Below are 23857 nucleotides of genomic sequence, written 5' to 3'. Positions count from 1 at the left end.
CTTAACACATTGGTGAAGACGTCTCCCTTTTGATGATCAAAATCAACTGACTAAGGATCTTATTTATATCTCCAAAATAACTTCTACCATATAATGTATTAGAAAATCATATCTCAAGCTACTCAGGTTCTGCCTATCTCAAGAGGAGAAAGGTTGTAAGACTCCAATACTTTGGCCACCTGATGCAAAGAGTCAACTCATTGGAAAAGACCCTGATGCTGGGAAAGGCTGAAGGCAGGAGGAGAAGAGGATGACAGAAGATGAGACGGTTGGATGGCATCACTGACTCAATGGACATGAATTTGAGCAAACTCCATGAAATGGCTAAGGACAGGGAAGTCTGGTGTGCTGCAGTCCATGAGGTCACAAAGAGTCAGACACAACTTAGTGACTGCTGCTGCTGCTAAGTCACTTCAGCCATGTTTGACTCTGTGTGACCCCATAGACGGCAGCCCACCAGGCTCCCCCGTCCCTGGGATTCTCCAGGCAAGAACAATGGAATGGGTTGCCATTTCCTTCCAACAACAAACACTGAGAGGTGGAAATCTTTTGGATCATCTCAGAATTCTGCCTTCCACAGAACCTTTCAACTCAACGCCTCCAAGGTTATTAATAATATATTAAAATTTGAGATCTATTTTGGGTACCTATATGTGTTTTCATCTCCATTAGATGGACTGTTTGAGTGGACTGAGATTGTGAGTAATCTGAGTATAAAATGCCAGTATTAAAAAGACTATAATCAAGTAAGACAGTGCCTCTTTGGTGATAATACTGGTGTTTTTTTTTTTTCTCTAGTTGCTAGGTTTCAAAGTTGCTCTGTGGGGTAAAGTCTGGATACTATTCCTCTGAAGCCAATGTCTTTGAGCAGCAGCCAGCAGCAGTGTGATACTATTAATCAAGGCAGCCATCTCAGGTAGAGCTGAGAAAAGGCTGAGTTGAACAGTCAGCAAGACAGTGCGGGCAGCAGTATGCTATTTATGGGAGCGATCCAGTGAAGACATCCCATTATTCCTCATGACACAGTTGAAGGTAAATACTTCTCCATTCAGTGATCTTATAGTCCCCCCATTATACTAGACGATATTTGTTGTTGCTACAAATGCTGGCATTTAACCCAGACTTTTAAAATGCCTCTAATGTGCATGGGAAACCTCAACGTCTGATGACTCACAGTAAGAATTTCTGTACCTCTCTTACACACTCATCCTTTGTCTTTTCTGTGGTTTATTCGGACACAATGGACATGAGTTTGAGTAGACCCTGAGAGACAGTGAAGGACAGGGAAGCCCAGTGTGCTGCAGTCCATGAGGTTGCAAAGAGTTGGACACAATTTAGCAACTGAACAAAAACAACGAACAACAACAGATTCAAATGCAAAAATAAAAATGATTTGAAAATATATTCCCACTGGCATCCATTAATTCCTGGGTTCATATTTTGAGAACAGAAGCCCCTTGTCATGATTCTACATTAGTCTGATGTTTATGGTAATGTACGATGCTGTACAATGTATGATTACAGAATGTAACCATGAAACATAAATGTAAGATGCATTAGGTAAGACAGAAGAATGAAAATTCAGTTTGTAAAGCATGTAAAACTATGCTGACAAATGTTTCACGAGTGATGCATAAGTGTGATCTGCTTTTAACATCATCATCTTTAGAAAGTGGAAGCTCTGCTCATTCCTTAAAGATGACAAAGGTATCCATGGAGCCCTGCCAATATCAGGGTTCAGGTCTTACATTCTTGCCTCAGTACTGTTAACAAATCATTGAGCATGGGGTTGAGGGTATTCAGGGGAAGTCAGTTAACCTTCCCTGGGTCTTTTCTTTTTCTGTTTGAATTCATAAAGTGTTTGGGATTGAAATACATGACTTCTAAGCTCTTATCTAACCTCTAAAATATCTTATGGCCCTAATATAAGATATTTTGACAGACATTAGAATATTATTGAATATGCCCTAAAGCACCTCTCAACACTGAACTGGGGATACCATCTAAGAAATGTGGGAACTAAGAAAAATATCAAGGTGCTTTCTCACTATTAGAGTAAGAAAGGGCTGGTCACCGATTCACATCTCTAATCTTTATTGCATATGTGTGTGCTGTGCTCACTCGTGTCCTATTCTTTGCAGCCCTGTGGACTATAGGCCCCCAGGCTTCTCTGTCCATGGGATTCTCCAGGCAAGAATACTGGAGTGGGTTGCCACTTCCTTCTCCAGGGGATCTTCCTGACCCAGGGATTGAACCCACGTCTCTTACATCTCCAGCACTGGCAGGTGGGTTGTTCCCCATCTGGGAAGCACGACACATACACAGTACGATACAACCCCATCATTCTTTAAAGAAGAAGAACTTTAAAGACTCACGGATCTCCACCTTTGAATTGAAAGGCGCTTCGTCTTCCCTCCCCGCTGTCCAGCCTAGAGACTTGCCCTATACCATTCACACTTGATGAGAACCCATTTCTCATATATTCTCCGTGGAAGTTCATCCAATGTTGTAATATCACACTTTCTATGAGCTAGACACTTTTCCCTGAATCACAGTCAAACCGCTTCATATAATTAATTTAACATTAATCTTACTTCTCAGACATTAATCCATACCACCGCTCCCCCAAGTTTAAGGTAACTGTCACATTTTGGACAAAAGAATCTCTAGGATAGGGATACCTTCTCCTTTAGCCTTTTCCCCTGACTCTAAATACTTCTGCATCCTGATCAGCCACTCCTAGCTAATTACTCTGCTCTCATGAATAACACTCAGAAAAGAACAGGCTGCGCAATTTGCATTTTGACCACTGGAGCTTCCTGTGAGCGTATCTCCTCTGAGCTGCTTACTGCACATTTGTTAACACAAGCTAAGACTACATTAGATATTGTTGTCAATTATTTAAAAGTATTGGCTTCTATTGAGTTTAAATGAAATAAAATCTTAAAGAAGTCCTGGAGTCTGGGTTCCTTTGCTTGACATATGAAACGTAAGAAGACATTTTGTAATTTATCCTTACTAAATTATGGTGCAGTTTTGATAAAAATTGCATTTTGTAATATTTTAGTAACTTTATTACTTAATGCATTAACTAGACCTCCCATTTATGTTAAACTAGAAAGAAGTTCTTAGTCTATGATTATCCAAGGCTGATAAAAATATTGAATAAGGTATAATCTGACCCTCACCAAAGGCACAATCGACTAGATTTAGAAGAGTACTCATTGATGAAAACACCACATGTGCTATCTTCTAGCCTGAATTGATTTAAATTCTAAGTAAAAAAATAACGAGGTTTTTTTCTCCAGATACCTTGCTGAAATAAAGATGCACTAGCTCTAACATTTTGATCAATTCCTGAAAGGAAGACCAAGATAACAACTTGCTGCTTAAATTTGCAATAATCCAGGATGGGAGACTTAACATACTCTGTGATGGTATCAAGATTCAAAAGACTGAGGGACATTCCCTACTTCTGGTGCCATAGAATTCTCCAACTGGGTAAGTAGAGAGCAATTTAAAGCCAAAACCATTCATTCATGGTGCAAAATAATCATCTAGGACATTTAACATTTTTGGATTTAAAAAAAAGATGGTGGCTGCTGCAGCTAACTTTGAGAAATCCTTGACATTTCAAAACCATTTTGTCTTTTTCTTTTTTTAACGTACAGTTTCAAATGACAAGGTACTGATTCCTTAAAGCTGAATTTCTTGGGTTATTTTTCATTTGCATAAATTTATCAAGCATAAATTACTCAGGGTTTCTGAAGAACATTCCAAATATATGTCTATTCATCTGACTCATTATTTGTAAGAACATGATTTTCTAAAATTGCTGTGCTTTTGCCCATAACTCTGGGTATCATCCATTGTGCCATTTAAACTATTTTCTGGAACTTTTTCTGTTTACGCTGTTCCCAATCAATTCTTCCTCTTTGTCTAGCTTACCTGGAACTCTGCAGTCAAGGACCTATTTAAAATCAATGGGACTGCAAGAGAAGCTTACTAAAGAGAACCTATCAAATATTTTTATGACAGTTTTTAAGATTTAAACTCAAACATCATTGGAAACTGCTGCCTCCGTTCCCTGGCTTCCTAAGATCTAACCCACAGACAAATGGAATTCATCATACCCCAGTTTAGTAGTGCGAAATGTCTTAAGTATGGCTACAGCGCATATGTTGATACTGCGTTGCTCTGTTAGTCCCTAAGTCCTGTCTGACTCTGCGACCCCATGGATTTTAGCCCACCAGGCTCCTTTGTCCATGGGATACTCCAGGCAAGAATACTGGAGTGGGTTGCCATTTCCTACTCCAGGGGATCTACCCAACCCAGGGATCCAACCCGGGTTTCCTGCATTGCAAGCAGAGTCTTTACCGTCTGAGTCGCCAGGGAAGCCCTGCATTTGCTGATGTAAGTAATCAAAAGGTCATATGTAACTCTCCTGTTTCTGGATCAAAGAGAAGGAAAGGGAATCTAAGCGGTTTGAACAACTTATTAAGGCTCAAGCTGCATGAAGGAAACACCATTCACAGTGCATGAGATCTGCACCCTCCGACCCACTGGACCCACTGGAAGGCGGAGCAGCGAAGAGCGGAGACGCTTACGTTCTTGGAAGGACGTGAAGAGCATCTGGAAGCGGCTGTTGCGGCTGCCCTCGTCGGCCCACATGCGGATGACCCCGAGCCCCGTGCGGAGCATCACGTCGTTGGCCACCGTGCTGCAGAACTTGGCTTTCAGGTCCTCCACCGAGCTGCTTCCGTCATACACCGCCACGAAGTTCCTCTTGCATTCGTTGGAATTCTGCATCTCATAGTCCAAGAACCGTAAGTAGATCTGTAAAACAACGAAGATGCGATCATTTCCCTGCAAAGAGGGAAGCAGTTCAGTAAGCACCAGCGCTTCCCTTCTCTTTCTCAGTCTCACAAGACAAGCTTGATTGCAATCAATCTTATTCTTTTGTCCCTGTGGGTGGTAGAAAGTAAAGACGTGTATCACTCAGATCAACTTCTGCTTAATACTTTTTTCAAATGTTATTATCCCTTCTTTTGGGTATTTTTACCCAGATAATTCTTATGTCTTCTCTTTTCTGGAATCAGTTATTAGTTTTCATACTTACTATTTTATTTTAATCAGCACAAATGTGTTTTAGATATTGCTGATATGTTCTTGTTAGAGTTCCATGACTTCAATTTATTTCCAAAAATGTGTGGAAATGCAACCTTTGTACTAATATCAAACAAAACCAGAAATGGCATCAAAAGATAGTCTCTGCTTTTACTTTGCTTAAATTATTTCACATAACTACACTGCTTCATTTTAAAGATAGAGTATATATATTTTAAAATACAGCTAAATCTGTGGTCATTCTAACCATAACATAGAATCAAACCATTTAGTTAAATCCATGTAAATAAAAATTAGATTGACACTTAATAGGTAAAATGGACTGTACAAGCTACTTTAGAGATTATTGTTAAATACTCCCCCAAACTCTATAAAGTGGTGCATTTATTATTATATTCAGGAAATGCAGACTTGGATGATATAAATTACAAATTAGACACAAGGTCCCTCAAGCCAGTCTGTAGTCCTTTCACCATATTACACTGCTTCAGACATACTGTTTTAAGAGCAACAGATATTATTTGACTCTCTATGAATTTGCATTAAAAACTGAAAGCAATTAATTCAACCAATGATAGATATATATAATGGACTACTACTCAGCCACAAAAAAGAATGAGATCCTGCCATTTGAAGCAACATGGATGGACCCCAAAGGTACCATGCTGTATGAAGCTAGGTGGAGAAAGACAAACATGATTTCACACATATGTGGCATCTAAAAACCAAACCAAACACAGTTTAAAAAAATCAATCTGTTAGATAGAAAACAACAAAACCAAACCAGAATAGTTGTTACCAAAGGGGAAGTGAGTTGAGGGTGGGCAAAATAGGTAAACGGGGTCAACCTTATGCTGATGGATAGTAACTGGTCTTGAGGCGGTGACGGCCTTGCAGAGTACGTAGGTGGCGAATTAGAGTGCCGTATGCCTGTACCTCATGTAACAGTCATATTAAAAAATGACTTCTTCCATTCTCCAACCACAGTGGCATTATTCTCCCTCTGTACGACAATATTACTTTGGACATATTTTGAGCTTTAGTTACAGGTCATATGTAACTTTTGTTGAACTGTGTGCTCCTAAAAAGCTGGGACACTGCTGTACTTATTTTATTTTCAGTGTTTGACCATGTGTCATGTATGTTAAGCACTCACCAGAAAATTTAATGGATGTACATTTAATGACTGACTATAATTTTGTTTTCTTTATTGACTTCATTTTTTTCAGCATCCATCACATATCTATTGGGCACCTACACACCAGACTTTGAGTGCTATAAATCATGATAATTATATACATATATGTATAATAAATGACAATTTATTATTTGCAGAGGAAATGGTATGCAATAATTCTCAAGACAAGTTATTTATAATATTACTCTAAATTATGACATAAAAGCATATGTGTAGTATGATGCAGACTTATAAGGAACTGACTGAGTAAAATGTGGATCTTAAGTCAGGAAATCTTCATATAGTTCTCAGGAGTAAGAACAAAACAGAAAATAGGGAGAAATAGACAAAATTGAGAAGTAATGGCAAACACCATAGTTTTATTATGCTTTGTATGGTGAGAAGGTTTTCATGTATATATGATCTGTAAAATCTCAGTTGGAAGCTATGCCAAAACTCCCAAATACTTTGATACTGATTTTAAATTAACTGACATTGTTGTCGCTGTTGTTTAGTTGCTCAGTTATGTCCAGTTTTCTGCAAGCCCATGAACTGTAGCCCACCAGGCTCCTCTGTCTTTGGGATTTCCCAGGCAAGAATACTGGAGTCATTCCCTTCTCCAGGAGATCTTCCTGACCTAGGGATTGAGCCCGGGTCTCCTGCATTGGCAGGGGGATTCTTTACATTGAGCCCCGGTCTCCTGCATCGGCTGGGGGATTTATTCTCAGTGAGCTGCCATTACTACAGCCTTATAAAACCTACAGTCTAAGAAAACCTCCTGTTTATCATTCCCAGGTTATTGCTTTATTTTATTCTTTCAAAAGTTCAAATATTACTCATGTAGCCTATCTTAGATCTACTCTTCCCAACCAAATATTGCATTTCAAAAAATTATCTAGAAAATTTTACTGTCCATCTTAGGAAGGTATATGTGAAAATATCAAACAAGTTTATACTAACTAGTTTGTTTTTCAAATTTTCACATGGATTTGTATACAAAGGAATTGTATCTGTCATTCACATGATCTTTGCCAGGAAGCAAAGGAGACCAAATAGCTTACTTTTTTAAAGATCTTTTCATTTGGCCCATCCTGATTAAAAGTAAATAAAATGAAAACTGTATAAAAATATAAATAACTATAAAGTCTAAGTATTCTTGGAAGGTAGAAGAATTTAAATGCAACAAAAATCAAATATATATTTATATTCTCAAATAGTACACAATGATTCCAACATATAATTAGCCCTCAAAGTAATATGCAATTAGAATTGTAAACACACATAGTTCATAATAGGAGAAGACACTGAGCAGAGTGACTGAAAATCCCTCCCTCCAGTGTTCTTACAAAGTTATAAGAAACAAACACGATGCCCACAGAAAGAAAAATAAGGCGATTGTTCAACTAATTTAAGAAAGAAGGATTTTTGATTGTGTCATATTTTCAGGTTGATTCAGGGGTAATATGTCTGGACAGTTATTTCAGGGTTCTTTTTGACTCTGAATAAAGTCAACTTAAAATGCTAACTACTTGCATCGTACATTGACAATAACTCAAGACACTGTGCAAAGGCATTATCTCACTCAAATCTCTCCGACAGCAATGCGCACTATTATCACAACTATTTTAAAATAATATGATGTTTAAAAAAGCAAAGTGATGCTCTTAAAGCAACACAGGACCTTAAGTAATATATCAGTATTCAACTCAGTTCTGCTTGACACTTTTCTCCTTGGTATCAGACTTTGCAGACTCAGATAAATTTTTTTGAAAATTTTCAGATGGATAGTCCAGAAAGTTATTGTCCTAAATGAAAACAAACTACAACAAAATTGACAAGTAAGCAAGCAAAACAAACCATTTCTATTTTTCTAAAGGGACTAAGAAACATACTGATGATTGACATATGAACGAAATTCACAGAAAACAAATGTGTCCCTCTGAAATAAATGGCTGTTTTAAATTTTCTTTAAAAATAAGATTATCTTATAGAAGAACATTGATATAGGGAAAAAGGTGATTTGCATAGTTGACCCTTGTTTACTCATTTGACATTTTCCATGGGAGGTGAATGGTGTACACTCTTACAAGAACCTGCATGGCTGAAGTGGAAGAACCTTCTATATTTAAAGACCATTCTTATTAGAGCTATTTCAAATCCTAAAAGATGATATTGTGAAAATGCTGCACTCAACATGCCAGCAACTTTGAAAAACTCAGCTGTGACCACAGAACTGGAAAAGTTCAGTTTTCATTCCAATCCCAAAGAAAGGAAATGCCAAAGAATTCTCAGACTACTGCACAATTGCACTCATCTCACACGCTAGTAAAATAATGCTCAAAATTCTCCAAGCCAGGCTTCAACAGTATGTGAACCATGAACTTCCAGATGTTCAAGCTGGATTTTAAAAAGGCAGAGGAACCAGAGATCAAACTGCCAACATCCACTGGATCACCAAAAAGGAAGAGAGTAAGAGAGTTCCAGAAAAACATCTACTTCTGCTTTATTGACTATGCCAAAGCCTTTGACTCTGTGGATCACAGTAAACTGTGGAAAACTCTTCAAGAGATGGGAATACCAGCAACCTGACCTGCCTTCTGAAAAATCTGTATTCAGGTCAAGAAGCACAATTAGAACTGGACATGGAACAACAGACTGGTTCCAAATAGGGAAAGGAGTACGTCAAGGCTGTATATTGTCACCCTGCTTATTTAACTTATATACAGAATTGCTGCTGCTAAGTCGCTTCAGTCGTTTCCGACTCTGTGCAACCCCATAGATGGCAGCCCACCAGGCTCCCCCGTCCCTGGGATTCTCCAGGCAAGAACACTGAAGTGGGTTGCCATTTCCTTTTCCAATGCATAAAAGTGAAAAGTGAAAGGGAAGTCGCTCAGTCGTGTCTGACTCTTAGCGACCCCATGGACTGCAGCCTACCAGGCTCCTCCATCCATGGGATTTTCCAGGCAAGAGTACCAGAGTGGGGTGCCATTGCCACCTCATGAGAAATGCCAGGCTGGATGAAACACAAGTTGGAATCAAGATTGCTGGGAGAAATACCAATAACCTCAGATATGCAGATGATACCACCCTTATGGAAAATTCTGAAAGAAATGGGAATACCAGACCACCTAACCTGCCTCTTGAGAAATCTGTATGCAGCCCAGGAAGCAACAGTTAGAACTGGACATGGAACAACAGACTGGTTCTAAATAAGAAAAGGAGTATGTCAAGGCTGCATATTGTCACCCTGCTTATTTAACTTATATGCAACGTATATAATGCCCAGAGAAATGCTGGGCTGGAAGAAACACAAGCTGGAATCAAGATTGCTGGGAGAAATATCAATAACCTTAGATATGCAGATGACATCACCCTTACGGCAGAAAGTGAAGAGGAACTAAAAAGCCTCTTGATGAAAGTAAAAGAGGAGAGTGAAAAAGTTGGCTTAAAGCTCAGCATTCAGAAAACGAAGATCATGGCATCCGGTCCCATCACTTCATGGGAAAGAGATGGAGAAAGAGTGGAAACAGCGTCAGACTTTATTTTTGGGGGCTCCAAAATCACTGCAGATGGTGATTGCAGCCATGAAATCAAAAGACGCTTACTTCTTGGAAGAAAATTTATGACCAACCTAGATAGCATATTCAAAAGCAGAGACATTACTTTGTCAACTAAAGTCCATCTAGTCAAGGCTATGGTTTTTCCAGTAGTCATGTATGGATGTGAGAGTTGGACTGGGAAGAAGGCTGAGCACCAAAGAATTGATGCTTTTGAACTGTGGTGTTGGAGAAGACTTGAGAGTCCCTTGGACTACAAGGAGATCCAACCAGTCCATTCTGAAGGAGATCAACCCTGGGATTTCTTTGGAAGGACTGATGCTAAAGCTGACACTCCAGTACTTTGGCCACCTCAGGCGAAGAGTTGACTCATTGGAAAAGACTCTGATGCTGGGAGGGATTAGGGGCAGGAGAAGAAGGGGACGACCGAGGATGTGATGGCTGGATGGCATCACTGACTCAATGGACGCGAGTCTGAGTGAACTCCGGGAGTTGGTGATGGACAGGGAGGTCTGGCGTGCTGTGATTCATGGGGTTGCAAAGAGTCAAACACGACTGAGCAACTGGACTGAACTGAACTTTTGGCAGAAAACAAAGAACTAAAGAGTGTCTTGATGAAAGTCACAGAGGAGAGTGAAAAAGTTAAAACTCAACATTCAGAAAACTAAGATCATGGCATCTGGTTCCATCACTTCATGGCAAATAGATGGAGAAACAATGGAAACAGTGAGAAACTTTATATTTTGGGGCTCCAAAATCACTGCAGATGGTGACTGCAGCCATGAAATTAAAAGACATTTGCACCTTGGATGAAACGTTATGACCAACCTAGACAACATATTAAAATGCAGACATTACTTTGCCAACAAAGGTCTGTCTAGTCAAAGCTTTGGTTTTTCCAGTAGTCATGTATGGATGTGAGAGTTGGACTATAAGGAAAGCTGAGTGCCAAAGAATTGATGGTTTTGAATTGTGGTGTTGGAGAAGACTCTTGAGAGTCCCTTGGACAGCAAGGAGATGAAACCAGTCCTGAATATTCATTGTAGCGACTGACGCTGAAGCTGAAACCCCAGGACTTTGGCCACCTGATGTGAAGAACTGACTCATTGGAAAAGACCCTAATGCTGGGAAAGATTGAAGGCGGGAAGAGAAGTGGGCGACAGAGGATGAGATGGTTGGATGGCATGATCCATTCAATGGACGTGAGTTTGAGTAAACTCCGGGAGTTGGTGATGGACAAAGAAGCCTGGTGTGCTGCAATCCATGGGGTTCAAAGAGTCAGACACGACTGAGCAACTGAACTAAACTTATTAGAATACTATCCGTAGAGGAGTTGAACAATTACAGTCACTGGATATTATATATTCACTTCTGAAGCATTCAATCATTTTAAAACTTTTAAAAATAATTTTTAAAAATAAATAAAATATTCCAGTGATAACTTTACTAAGTACAGAGTTGGTACTGCACAAACCAAATCCATCAACCAGACCAGTGATCAAGTTTTCCCACTGTAGCTATAGTATATACCATATTTAAAAACCGTCCCACATTAGGATTTAAATGATATTTTGTCAGCTTAAAGCTCATGCCATAATATCACTAAGGGGTAAAATGCCATGTGACAGTGTTTTTACTTAAGGTCGAAAACAATAGAAAGCTTTTTAGTGTGTCTGCTGAAGAAAAGAGAAAGTGATAAACAGAATCATATATAACTTCAGTAAAATAGTCAGATTACAATCTCGTCTCAGTGCATCAATTTGATGCATTCTTCTTTCTAATCAGTCACAAAGAGTTTGAGCTGACAAAATGATTTATGGAATAGGACGTGGGAGGCTTCAGAACATATAAGCAATTTCTAGTAATGTCTGTCTTCCAAGTCACACTAATAGGAGAGTAGAATCCCTTTTGCATATTTAAACCAAGGATATCTGGCTAACAATTTACTAAGTTAATATACTTGCAAACATTTAATATCAACCATTCAACCTGCTTCCATTGTCTGTCTCCCAATGATGTGCAAAAAACAAACACTGTTTGGGGGTCATTTTTTAAGACTTGCCAGAACAGTTTTCTCCACGATAAATATAAATTAAATACACCACAGTCTGAGAAACACTGACCACAGTTTCAATATTACTTTACATTTTGATAGATAAAGCTACATTCTAAAAAGCGTGTTGCCCAGGACTACTGTGGTTGCTGTTGGTTTGTGGCTGGACTTGCAGGGCCTTCTAATTTTAAGTAGTATATCCCACGAATTTGGAGGAGAGCAGCATGCACTTTGTTCAGAGGAGAAAACCAGAACATCATATTGTGTTCTGAAGTGCTGAAAAACACACACTCCACACAACAAACCCAGATAAAACAACATTAACGTGATTTTCTGGCCTGCACAGACAAGCATCTCAGTAACTTTTCAAAATCTGACGCTACAAACTGAGATTCATTTAAAAACAAAGTTGAAGCATAACACTGTCATAGGTAGTTCTCTAGTCAGTTAAGATTTTCAGGTTGTTCATCCAATTGAGATAATAAGGGCAGGCTCAGTCTTTACAGCCCCTAATCTTATCATTGTCATCAGTTTTTGCTGCTGCCCTTTGCTGATGCATTCATTTTCTCCTTGCTCCCGTAACAAATCACCGCAAACTGAGCAGCTTTAAACAATGTTGTTGGGTGGTTGTGCTCAGTCGTTCCGTCTTGTCCGACTCTTTGTGACCCCAGGGATTATAACCTGCCAGGCTCCTCTGTCTGTAGGATTCTCCAGGCAAGAATACTGGAGTGGGTTACCATTTCATCCTCCAGGGGATCTTCCCAACCCAGGGATCGAACCCACGTGTCTTGCAATTCCTGCATTGGCTGGTGGATTCTTTACCACTACCCACCCCCACCCCGCCCCCCGCCCTGGAATTCTGCTTTAAATAACGTGCATGTATTATCTCTAAGTTCTGTAGGTCAGAAGTATTGGTGAGCTGCACTGTGGTCTTTGCTAAGGTCACATGAGTCTGAAAATTCAACTTCACTGTAAAATATTAATTTATTGTATTTGTAAATTTGTTCTTTTTTGTCTTAATATTATTCACAACATTTTGAATTAAGTAACATTTAAAAAATTATTTTGAAGCTTTAAATGATGGATAGTTAATAAAATTTATAGTTTTATTCTCCCCAAACCTTAATTATTAAATAAATAATCTTAAATTTATATACTTTTGTAAGTCTTTTGACTTATTTGTGACATCACACTGGACTGGGGATCAAGAGAGAGACTTGCTTCAATCCTTCTACTAACTAATCAAATATTTGAGTAGTTACTTATCATAGATTCATCAGGTTTTGGTCTTAAAAGGAGTTTAGTATTATCTATGCCAAAAAATAACTTGACTTTTTAATTATTATACAAAATCCCAGCCAAATTTTATTGGATTCCTTCCATGAATTCTCATTTGATCTTTGGACATCTCCATTATTAAAATAAAAAAAAAACAAAAACCTTCTTTATATTGAATGTTTCTCTAGATCTAAGCATTCAAATAAATTCCAGTACTTTAAAAATATGCAAATTAAGTCTTATCTTCTTAATTCTATTTCCTGACAGTTCTTCAGATGTAAATAGATTGTCACTATGTCCAGTTATATATATATATCAGTTTATTTCTTCCATGAGTGTTAACTGAATGACAGATTTTTCCTGGCACTGGGTACCTGCAGAGAAGGGCCTTCCCAGATGGCACTAGTGGTCAAGAACCCTCCTGCTAATGCAGGTAGACCTAAGAGACACAGGTTCCATCCCTGGGGCAGAAAGATGCCCTGGAGGAGGGCACAGCAACCTCCTCCAGTATTCTTGCCTGGAGAATCCCATGGACAGAGAAGCCTGGTAGGCTGCAGTCCATAGGATTGCAGAGTTGGACATGACTGAAGTGACTTCACACACACACACACACACACACACACGCACGCACCTAGAGAGAAATAAGCTCCAACCTTCACAAAATTAACATTGTTACCATCATTGGCTCATCTAATATCCTTCTCTAGTGGTTCTTCCTGATCCAGAACTAGACACAATTAATATGCTCCCATCTCACTTGCTCTAGAATCTATATGAAAGCCAAAGGTTGCTTGCTGCTCCTGCTGCTAAGTCACTTCAGTCGTGTCCGACTCTGTGTGACCCCATAGATGGCAGCCCACCAGGCTCCCCCGTCCCTGGGATTCTTCAGGCAAGAACACTGGAGGGGGTTGTCATTTCCTTCTCCAATGCATGAAAGTGAAAAGTGAAAGTGAAGTCGCTCAGTCGTGTCTGACTCGTAGCGACCGCATGGACTGCAGCCTTCCAGGCTCCTCCACCCATGGGATTTTCCAGGCAAGAGTACTGGTGTGGCCTGCCATTACCTTCTCTGAAAGAGTTGCTCACAGAGACATATTTCAACATCTCATTGTTAACCAACTTCACTATCCTGACTCTGCTTATTCATCTGCTAAACGCACTTATCAGTAATGGATTTCCAACTTTCTTTCTGGCTCTGGTATTCCAATTTCTAAGAAATCTGGGTTAATCACATTCTAATTAAAGGCAATCATCTGTATTACAATTCTCAAACAAAGGCGCTATCAGATAGTGTATTTTCTGTTTATGAAAGGGCTGAGAAGTGACATACACTTGATGTAAATTTTAATGGAACCCCAGTAAGCTATTTAGCACGTTCATTGTGTAATACGTTGCAATCACCAGTTATCATTCACATATTCACAGGAGCCATTTCAAGCTTAACTTGGGCTTTGATAGTCTGTTCTCCTAGGCTGCTAGGACCTCCATATAAATAGAAACCCCAAGTAAAGTGTCATCTCCATTGCTTTTTTCAACAGTTATTCAAAGCCACTTCCTATCCCTTAACCTTCAATTTAACAGAGAAGGCCTGTCACAATAGAGCCATCTTTGTTCAGCTCTGCAGGCGGCTTCCCCTTTGGGTCACAGAATGCCAGATTCTGTAACAGGCAGGTACACCTGGCTGTGTTCTGGGATTGTACAAAAGATGGTCTGTTTACCAGCTGGAAGGAAACGGTGTGTGTTCACACTTTCATTGACAGCCTCTCTTTGACACTGCGGTGACAAAGATGCCAGTTATGACCATGAGGTGGGGCTCAGATACTTCCTGTTGAAAAAAAAAATCTAAAATAGTGTTCACTCATAGAGTTGAAGGAAAATGAATAGCACATGTGAATCCACAAATTATGTAAGAACCTAATAAGCTGCAATTGAACTCTCACATAATCCTTGTAGTAGGTTGGGTTTTACGTCCCTAGTAGCCTTGGATTTTTTTAATGGAAGTATTACTATGTCTTTCATCATAAATAATAATTTTAACAAAGTTAATTAACCTTTTAAAAGATTTGTTTTGATGCAGAGAGACCTGTAGTGGTAAAGCTGGATAGTGGACCATAGTCTGAATCTCCATCACCAGAAGTTTGGGAAAAATATGCCACACTTCCAGATTATATGCAAATCCCAAAGACATATGCATAGGAAATCAAGAGAACAAAGATAAAAGTATTTCCTGAAATACCAACTCACATGGAGATGAGTCTTATTTTTCCCTCATTTGGAATATCCAGCCACCAAATTCTTTCATATCTAGCCTCGGGTGACAACTCTGTCCTTTCTAGACATGGAAAATCTGTTTTTTTGAACATACACGTTGGACCATATCACTTTGCTGTTTCACAGTCTTGTATGTATCACTAAGAGGAGGGCATGGCAAGCCACTCCAGTCTTCTTGCCTGGAGAATCCCGTGGATGGAGGAGCCTGGTGGGCTACGGTCCATGAGGTCTTAGAGTTGGACACGACTGAAGGGACTCAGCACACACACACGCACATGCATCACTAACGCACTCAGGATGAATCTGGGCTCTTGAAGGGAACTAACAGAATCCTTCCGCTTAACAATTCACCTCTGGAATTCTGCTTTCATGTGGTTACACGTAATTAATCCCCGAGAGAGGGGGGATCACTTATGATCCCATGACCGTAGGGAAGCTATTTACTCCACCTATCAAGGCAAGTCCCACCCTGTCTACCTGAGAGCATCATTTCTCATCAAAACTCAGAAGATGCCTTGCAATGCAACTTGATCCTACCTTTGATTCCCCTCACCAGGGGCAAGTGGTCTTCTTCACTCTACTACACCTTATAAATACCTCAATGATCTTGTCTTATTTCATGGATTATTTTGATACATAGTTGTCTAAAAATTAAATATAATAGCATAATTTTTCATTTGTTCACCATAGTGCTTGAGAGTTTATAGACACACTAGGCCAATTAATTAAATAACAAACTGTTCAACCTCAATAAACTGGCAATTCTAAATCTAACACAAATCAATAAAGCTTTATTGTAACTATATTCTACTTCTAAAGGATGACAATAAAGGGAGAATAAGCAAATAATCAACACACTAAACCAGTGATTGCTACTGGTACAAAATTCTCATCCCTGTATTTCTTAAGAGACATCCATAATAGCACGAATAGAGTTGTTCTAAACAACTGTTTCCAAAACAGAGATTTGAGTCTGAATCTGGACCACAGTGTTACACACCAGAAATGCATGACTTTGTGAGCCCTGGACAATTTCTTTCACAGATTTTAAGTTAAAAAGCAAGCAAACTGCAGACACTGACAATAAGGGCATAAGTTAGTTAAACCATAGCTAGCTTACAACATTTCAATACATTTTTTTAGAGGTAGATTTACCCTAGAGTCTCTTGTCCAGATTATCCAAGGATCTCTTCAGCATTCTTTCCATATTATTGTGACCTTGAATGTTACATTAAACAGAGGAAGACATGCTACATTTCTAAACAAAAATAAAATGATCGCTTATGATTGCACTCTGAAATATACTGAGCATGTCTGGTTGGTTCAAAGCAATGCAATGCTGGAGACACTTTTCAAGTTGTCAAACCTGCGTTTCACCTTGAGACTGACCTTGGATCGTGGGGGTGCTCGGATGTACCACTTGCAATCAACAGCCTCGCTAGCAGAAGCTTTGCCTTCCTTCATAATCTGTATAGACTCCACAATGCCTTCAGGGCCGCCCATCTCAAACTCACACACTAAATAACGAGATGCCAGACAAACATACAAAAATGGAACTTGAGTAATAAACCAAAAGTATATATCACAGCAGAAAACAAAGGTCTCTGAACAGTATTAAATATCTGTTTTACCAACCTGGTAATGGTTTCAAAACTCCAAGGTCCTTAAAGTCAGGATCTTAAAAATTGAGAAAAAGACAATTAGTCTTATTCTGTATTTATGACTTAAAATGATACTGAGTAAGATATCATTGAATCACTCAGGAATCTCCCTTATAAACCTATTAAGGGAAATTAAATGGTTAAATAAAAACTGTATAATAATGTTAAGACTGTAATGTTAATTTATATAATATTATTACTAAAGGATTTTTATCAAAGAGCCACTTTAAAAAACCTTCCAATATCATTCCTTCATCTAATAATCAAGTAAAAATCTTACTCATTGTCTTTATAATCAGACAACATTTTTTTTTTTTTTGGTAAAATGAATCCGTAGTTAGGGCTTCCCGGGTGGTGCAGTGGTAAAGAATTCGCCTGCCAGTGCAGGAGATGCAGGAGACATGGGTTTGAGCCCTAGGGTGGGATGATGCCCTGGAGGAGGAAATGAAAACCCGCTCCAGTATTCTTGCCTGGAGAATCCCCATGGACAGAGGAGCCTGGCGGGCTACAGTCCATGGGGGTCACAAAAGAGTCTGCCACCGCTGAGCGACTAACCAACAAAAAAATCTATAGGTAAGTCAAGGTATGGATAAATGTTCACCTATTCTAGATACAATTATTTTGTGTGATTTCAAAGAGTCTTTAAATTGAAGCAGAATTGGAAGTGAAACACCGTAAACCATAAAGTCCCTCTCCTCTGGCCAACTGTACTACATTGCTCCTTTGGTGGTGGTGTATTGGCTGGGCTGTGCACCCTGTGGGATCTTACTTCTCTGACCGGGGATTGAACCCAGACCCTCGGGAGTAAAAGTGAGGAGTCCTAACCTCTGGACCACCAGGGAATTCCCAATCCTGTTTTCCTCAAATCTTCTTCCCCAAATCTTCACCCCATGCTAGTTTTCAAAGTGCTCCCCAGGATTCTGTCTACTCAACAAGCAGTCTCCTCCCAGTCTTCTCAGTCTCCTCCAGGCCAGGGGTCTGTCCTTCTCTGATCACTTAGGTGTTTTCCTGCTCAGTTACCCAGTTGTATTTGACTCTTTGTGACCCCATGGACTGCAGCCCACCAGGCTCCTTTTTCCATGGGATTCTCCAGGTAAGAATACTGAAGTGGGTTACCATTGCCTTCTCCAGGGGATTATCCTGACCCAGGTTTTGAACTTGAGTCTCCTGCCTTGGCAGGTGGATTTTTTACCACCTGCCCCACATGTGCTTTCAGGGAAGCCTGATTTGTCATGAGCCTCTGCAGCATCTTAATTGTTATCAACCATCTTAATTGTTATAAACCAAAAGTGGTAGTCTCGCTTCCATTTCCTGGAATTGATTCTGAAGTGACTAGGCAGCCAGGATAACATATCACTGAACCTACTGGAGGGCTTCTGAGAATGTTTCACTTGATAATATATAGAGACAAGGCGTATATTTTTCCCAGCTCAGGTTGTCGGCATGTTGGTGTTGGCCCCTTTGGGATCATGTGCGATGGGCAACTTATGATGTTGGCAGAGGCTAAAGAAAGAAAATGCTGACTCTTATGATGAGCAGAGACTTCCCAGGTGTCTTGGTGGTAAAAAAAATAATCTGCCTGCAGTGCAAGAGATGAGGGTTAGATCCCTAGGTCAGGAAGATCCTCTGGAGAAGGAAACAGCAACCCACTCCAGTATTATTGACTGGGGAATTCCATGGACAGAGGAGTGTGGCGGGCTATAGTCTATGGAGTCACAAAAGAGTCGGAAACAACATAGTGACTAAACAGCCACAACAAATGATGAGCAGAATGGAACAATGGAGAACTGTGAGTCCTTAAGGATATCACTGGGCATTGTATTCACCTTGTCTGGATTTGCAACTCTCTGAGCTTCTTGCTTTTTGAAACAATACACGTCCCTATAGTCTCAGTTACTTTGAATTGATTTTCTCTTATTTATGAGCAAAGGCATCAAAGGCTATGATTTATCTTGGAGACACAGGGTATTCAATTTAAAAGATGATTGTGAAATTTAATTTGTCTTTGCCACTATGGTATTAGTGACAAAAGTCGTACAAAGTTAGAAATGTTTTGTAAGACACCACTTGATAATGGTCTGGGGTTGAAATATTGAAGGCTAGCACTCTTTCTGGATAGAATTAGGTCTGGATATTAATACCACGTGTGTGTGTGTGTGTCTGTGTGTATCTGAGGATGCTTCTCAGTGCATCTCTGTATGTGAACGCACAAGCCCATAAGTGCAAACTGGTGTCACTAGTTCTACAAAGTAAAGGAAAGATTTAATTTCTTGTGGGTTTTTTAACTAGTAAATTGCACTGATCTGTTGAAGCTGAAAGGATTGTGGGATTGTTCCTCCTACAATTTAGATGCGTCCTCTGTCTTCTTCTTAGACTCACTTTATTGCAGGACACTGTTAGAATAACCATGCATTTAAAATCAACAAAGAAATCCTTTTGCATAAGTATTTTGAAAACAGTTCTTTTGCCTTTTTGGAAAAGAAAAACAGAAATACCTGCATGGAATTTCCATTAAAGAAACAGAAATGAAGACAAAGAGTTTATTTGGATAGGTCTCCTCCTAGCAGAGACTTTTTCCCCTTCATCTAAGTCAACGGGTATTTGATCATTTTTTCAAGAAATGTGTATGTTAATACCTACTGTATACAAGAAAAGAATTATTTTGTAGAGAATTATGCAAACTGCCTGTCATCATTTAGCAGTTTTATTGGTATTGAAAAGATCCAGCCATTAAGTTTGCCTACTTCAGTTATTTTTGTTGTTCAGTTGTGTCTGATTCTTTGGGATGCCATGGACTGCAGCGTGCCAGGTTCCCCTGTCCTTGACTATCTCCCACAGCTTGCTCAAACTCATGTCCGTTGAGTTGGTGATGCGCTCTAACCATCTCATCCTCAGTTAGCTAGAATATTTATTATTCATTACATTCGTTTTTACTATTTTGCATAATACTTAACAATGGTCATTAGTGCTACTCACTATCTTCTTTTTGATGAGAATGTTTCAGCCTTGCAGAGCTGTTCCTGTGATTCCTGTGAGAATGCAGTTGGTATTCTATTCTCTAGTTTGAAGGCTAACATTTGTCATTTTTATAACTCATGCCAGACAACGTTGAGAGAAATTCCAGTTCTGAGAATTGAAAAAATGTATTTTTGTCATTGTATTAATGGTGAAGCACTGATTGCTTAAAAAAATTCTTTGGGGAAAATAATCATTTGTGAATTAGACACCAGGAATATGACGAGCACATTAATACATGGCCCCTGTGAGCTGCAGAAACAAACAAAAAATAAACAACACAGTGACTTGTAAAAACAGCCAACACTGAATTTAAGGATATTGAGATTGATTTATTGCTTCAGGTTGTCCAGGGCAATGACATAAATTATTATGCAGAAGCACAGTGACCTTGGACTTAGAGCTCCCTAAGTCTATGCTCCACTAAACAATCTGAATCAACTTTTAGAAACAAATCAAATCATGATACACACCTGGCTTCCCATTGCCCTGAGGTTAAAGCCACAACTCTCTGTAATGGAACACAGCATCCTGGGTGTTCATTTCCCAGACCACCTGCCCAGCACAACCCAGGCTGCTAACCTCACTCTCTCCTCTCAAAACACGTAGACGCCTTCTGTTTCTCCAGCACCCTAGGCTGTTCTCATGCTCAGCACTTTGAACTTGCTCTTTTCTAGGTCTGCAGTCTCTCTCCCCCAGGGCTCTGCACCCATGAATCTTTCTTATTCTTCAGTTCTTGGCTCAAATATCTTTGAGGAAAGACCTTTCTGAATGACCCACTCTAAGGCAGCATTGACTCCCACTTTCTTTTGTTCATTTTTTTAAATATAAAAACTCATTATTATTTCATACTTATTATCTTTTTATTGACCACCTACTCCCACTAGACTATAAAGAAGTTCACAAGGGCCTTTTAATCTCTTCTTCCTCCCTTTATCCATGAACCTAGACACTGCTTGGACATAATAGGTGCACAATAAATGTTACTGAATATAACATATGTCTTCGTCTTTGCATATAAAAATAATTGCAAATCAGTCAACAGTACAAGATAATCAAGTTATATGTATAACTTGTATGAGTTATATGAACTGATATAACTTGATTATTTTGTATTGTTGACTGATTTGCAATGCTTTATATCAACACTTTTCCAATCCAGAGGCACTTACAGGAAATCATTAATGTTGTATTTAAGTGTACTTAGGTGTTGTATTTAAGACTGACTTCCTATTTACTGAACCACATCTTTTTTTCTTCTTGGGCACACAGCTGACTATGTTTCCAGGCTTCCTTGCAACTCTGGGTACCGTGTCCAGTGAAATGTGGGCAAAACAGTAATGTTCACTTGAAGGTTGAGCTCACAAGTATTTCTTGAAAAAATCATCCACTCCCTTTCTCTCTCCCGGGGTCAACACCAGGAGGCAGACCTTGAAGATGTAGAACTCCAGCTCCAATTCTGAAATGGAAGTGGAGCACAGCCTTTTCCTGATGAGGCTACATGAGCAAGAAGTAAATTTCAATCACCTGAACTTACTGAGGTTTTAGGATTTTGTTGTTTTTATCATAAATTATTCTCCTAACCCAACACTGTTCAAGTTATGGTCAGGGGCCTCTAGGGAGCAGGAGACACTTTCATGATAGCCAACGGCTAACCTGTCTCACAATCCTACTAAAATGTTGTCTTTTGCTATCCTCATTTCTTGGGAATATAGGGCAGAGTTTTTCAGATCCTATATGACATGTGATGACATCACAAGTGTGGTTAAAGGAGGATTCGCTTATGTTTTCAAGAGCAGTCTCAGGCAGCGAGTTTAGGGTAGAGATGACATACCGTTTCAGAGATGAGCCCACTTTATTCTCAACGATTTAATAGGGCACTGACCTGTTATCTTTAATTTCCCCTGCTATAATCTCTGTAACTCCATTCTTGTCTAATACATTCTAATTTAGAAATCTTGAACTTTGTCTTGAGTCCACACAGAAGCACAGCTAGAATTAGTACGTTTTTCCTGTCCTATTTTATAAATACACACACACAAACACACACACACATACATATACAGATAGACAGATATGGAGCGATAAATAAAGTATAAGCATTATGAAATTTAACAGTATTTCCTCTGAAATGAAATAAATGTATTTATAATATATTTTTCTTACTGTGAAGGATGGACATTTTGTCAGAGATGGAGGAGACTAAAACACTTTCTCCATCACCATTACAATGTCTGTATCTAAAGTTTGAGAAAAGAATGAAATTCATATTTCAAAGAGGTTTCTTATTTATGGAAAGGAGAAATGTACTCCAAATAAAATGAAAAAGCTTTACATAAGAAATGAAAAGATGGGGAAAAAAACTATTTTTCCTTCAGCTTTATTGATGTTAATAATTTGCCCTATTGTGATTTAGGAAGAAATATATTTTATAGTAGTTTTATTGTGACAGTTTGCAGCATTATTTTGAGACAGTTAATAGTCTGGGAAATCTTGAATATTTTAAACATGAACATAATACGCTCTTTAAAAGCTAAAATTCTCTTTCAGAGAGAGTATTGTATGTGATTCTCCAACCAGTGTGAGAACTTACCTTTTAAGATGCTTTGCTGTCTTTTGCATTTCTAGTTTGAAAGCTGTAACAGCTAATTTTTCAATTTTAAAGAGTTCATCACATTTACAGTAGAAAAATTCAGTTCTTTTTCTTTAATGATTGACCTCAAAATTATGCCACAACTGAACTAATGCAGTAATACCATTCAAGAATGTCCTGTTGCATAACACACAGTCAGTTAAATTTTAACATCTATGAAGCCTGGGGAAGTACAGATTTCATTATACTTTCATTTCTTATTTAGAGTTTAGTTCATTTTCTTTGAAGGAGATCTTTCACTTCCATGAGTCAGAGAACTCTGTTATTTCAATTTCTTTTTCAGCATCGTTAGGTGTTAAAACATGCACTTAGGTTAAGAAAGCAAGTTGTCTAATTTTACAAAAGTCTACAATGCCTCTTTAAATATAGTAAAATACACATATTTTAATTTTATGGTGAAATAATGCTTGTTAATAATTGTATAAGTATATGAGATAATGTTATATAATTGCATAGTTATTACTTATTACTTTTTATTTGGGAAAATTTTGAATAAACAAAAAATAATATTTCAAAACCAAAAAAAGCGAAAATTCATATTTCACTTTTGAAACTAAAAATAACAGTCACTGAAATATCTTACAAAGCAAGTTATTGTGTTGACTAGAGAAGCAAACACAAGACCAGAAAAACTAATCAAGCAATGCTTTCGTCAGCTGACACTGTTGAATGTCTACTGGCTGAAAAGTATTCTTTTAAAAAGCAACAAAATCCAAGACACTGCCGCTTTCTAACTATATAGTAACTTGCAGATGTAAATTTTTAGCTTTAAACAAGAAGACAGTTAACATTTTGTCTACGGAACCTTACTTTTTTCTAACAGATAGACAGATGTACAGACATGGCTGAGCTTGCTTATTTTTCTCAAAGTCATCACAGATCTTCGTTTATACGAATGCTTGGCAACAAACACAAGAAGTATTGAAATATTCAAATTGTTGGATAACTTTTAAATCTTAGGACTTACACTGAAACATCTGTGTTGACAGTTGCATTGATGGTGCAAAAGTAATAAGGGAATAAAACTGCTGAATCAGGACCATGGCACCAAACCTTAGCTGTTAGGTT

At 38.7% G+C, this 23857-nt stretch overlaps 1 protein-coding gene across 1 annotated transcript in view; it reads right to left on the bottom strand.

Annotated features, from left to right (window-relative positions):
• NETO1 (neuropilin and tolloid like 1) overlaps nt 1-23857 on the bottom strand; it is a 103312-nt gene that overhangs the window by 28389 nt on the left and 51066 nt on the right. The window contains exons 5-7 of the mRNA XM_069568423.1: nt 17096-17137; nt 16850-16977; nt 4608-4836 (exon numbers count right to left, since the gene is read on the bottom strand). Coding sequence (XP_069424524.1) covers nt 4608-4836; nt 16850-16977; nt 17096-17137 — 399 coding nt within the window. The remainder of the gene's footprint in view (nt 1-4607; nt 4837-16849; nt 16978-17095; nt 17138-23857) is intronic.

The sequence above is a fragment of the Ovis canadensis genome, chromosome 23 (genome assembly GCF_042477335.2).
Source record: "Ovis canadensis isolate MfBH-ARS-UI-01 breed Bighorn chromosome 23, ARS-UI_OviCan_v2, whole genome shotgun sequence".
NCBI classification, from domain to species: Eukaryota; Metazoa; Chordata; class Mammalia; order Artiodactyla; family Bovidae; genus Ovis; species Ovis canadensis.
Note: the sequence above shows the minus strand (reverse complement) of the source record. Positions and strands in the feature narration are given on the sequence as shown.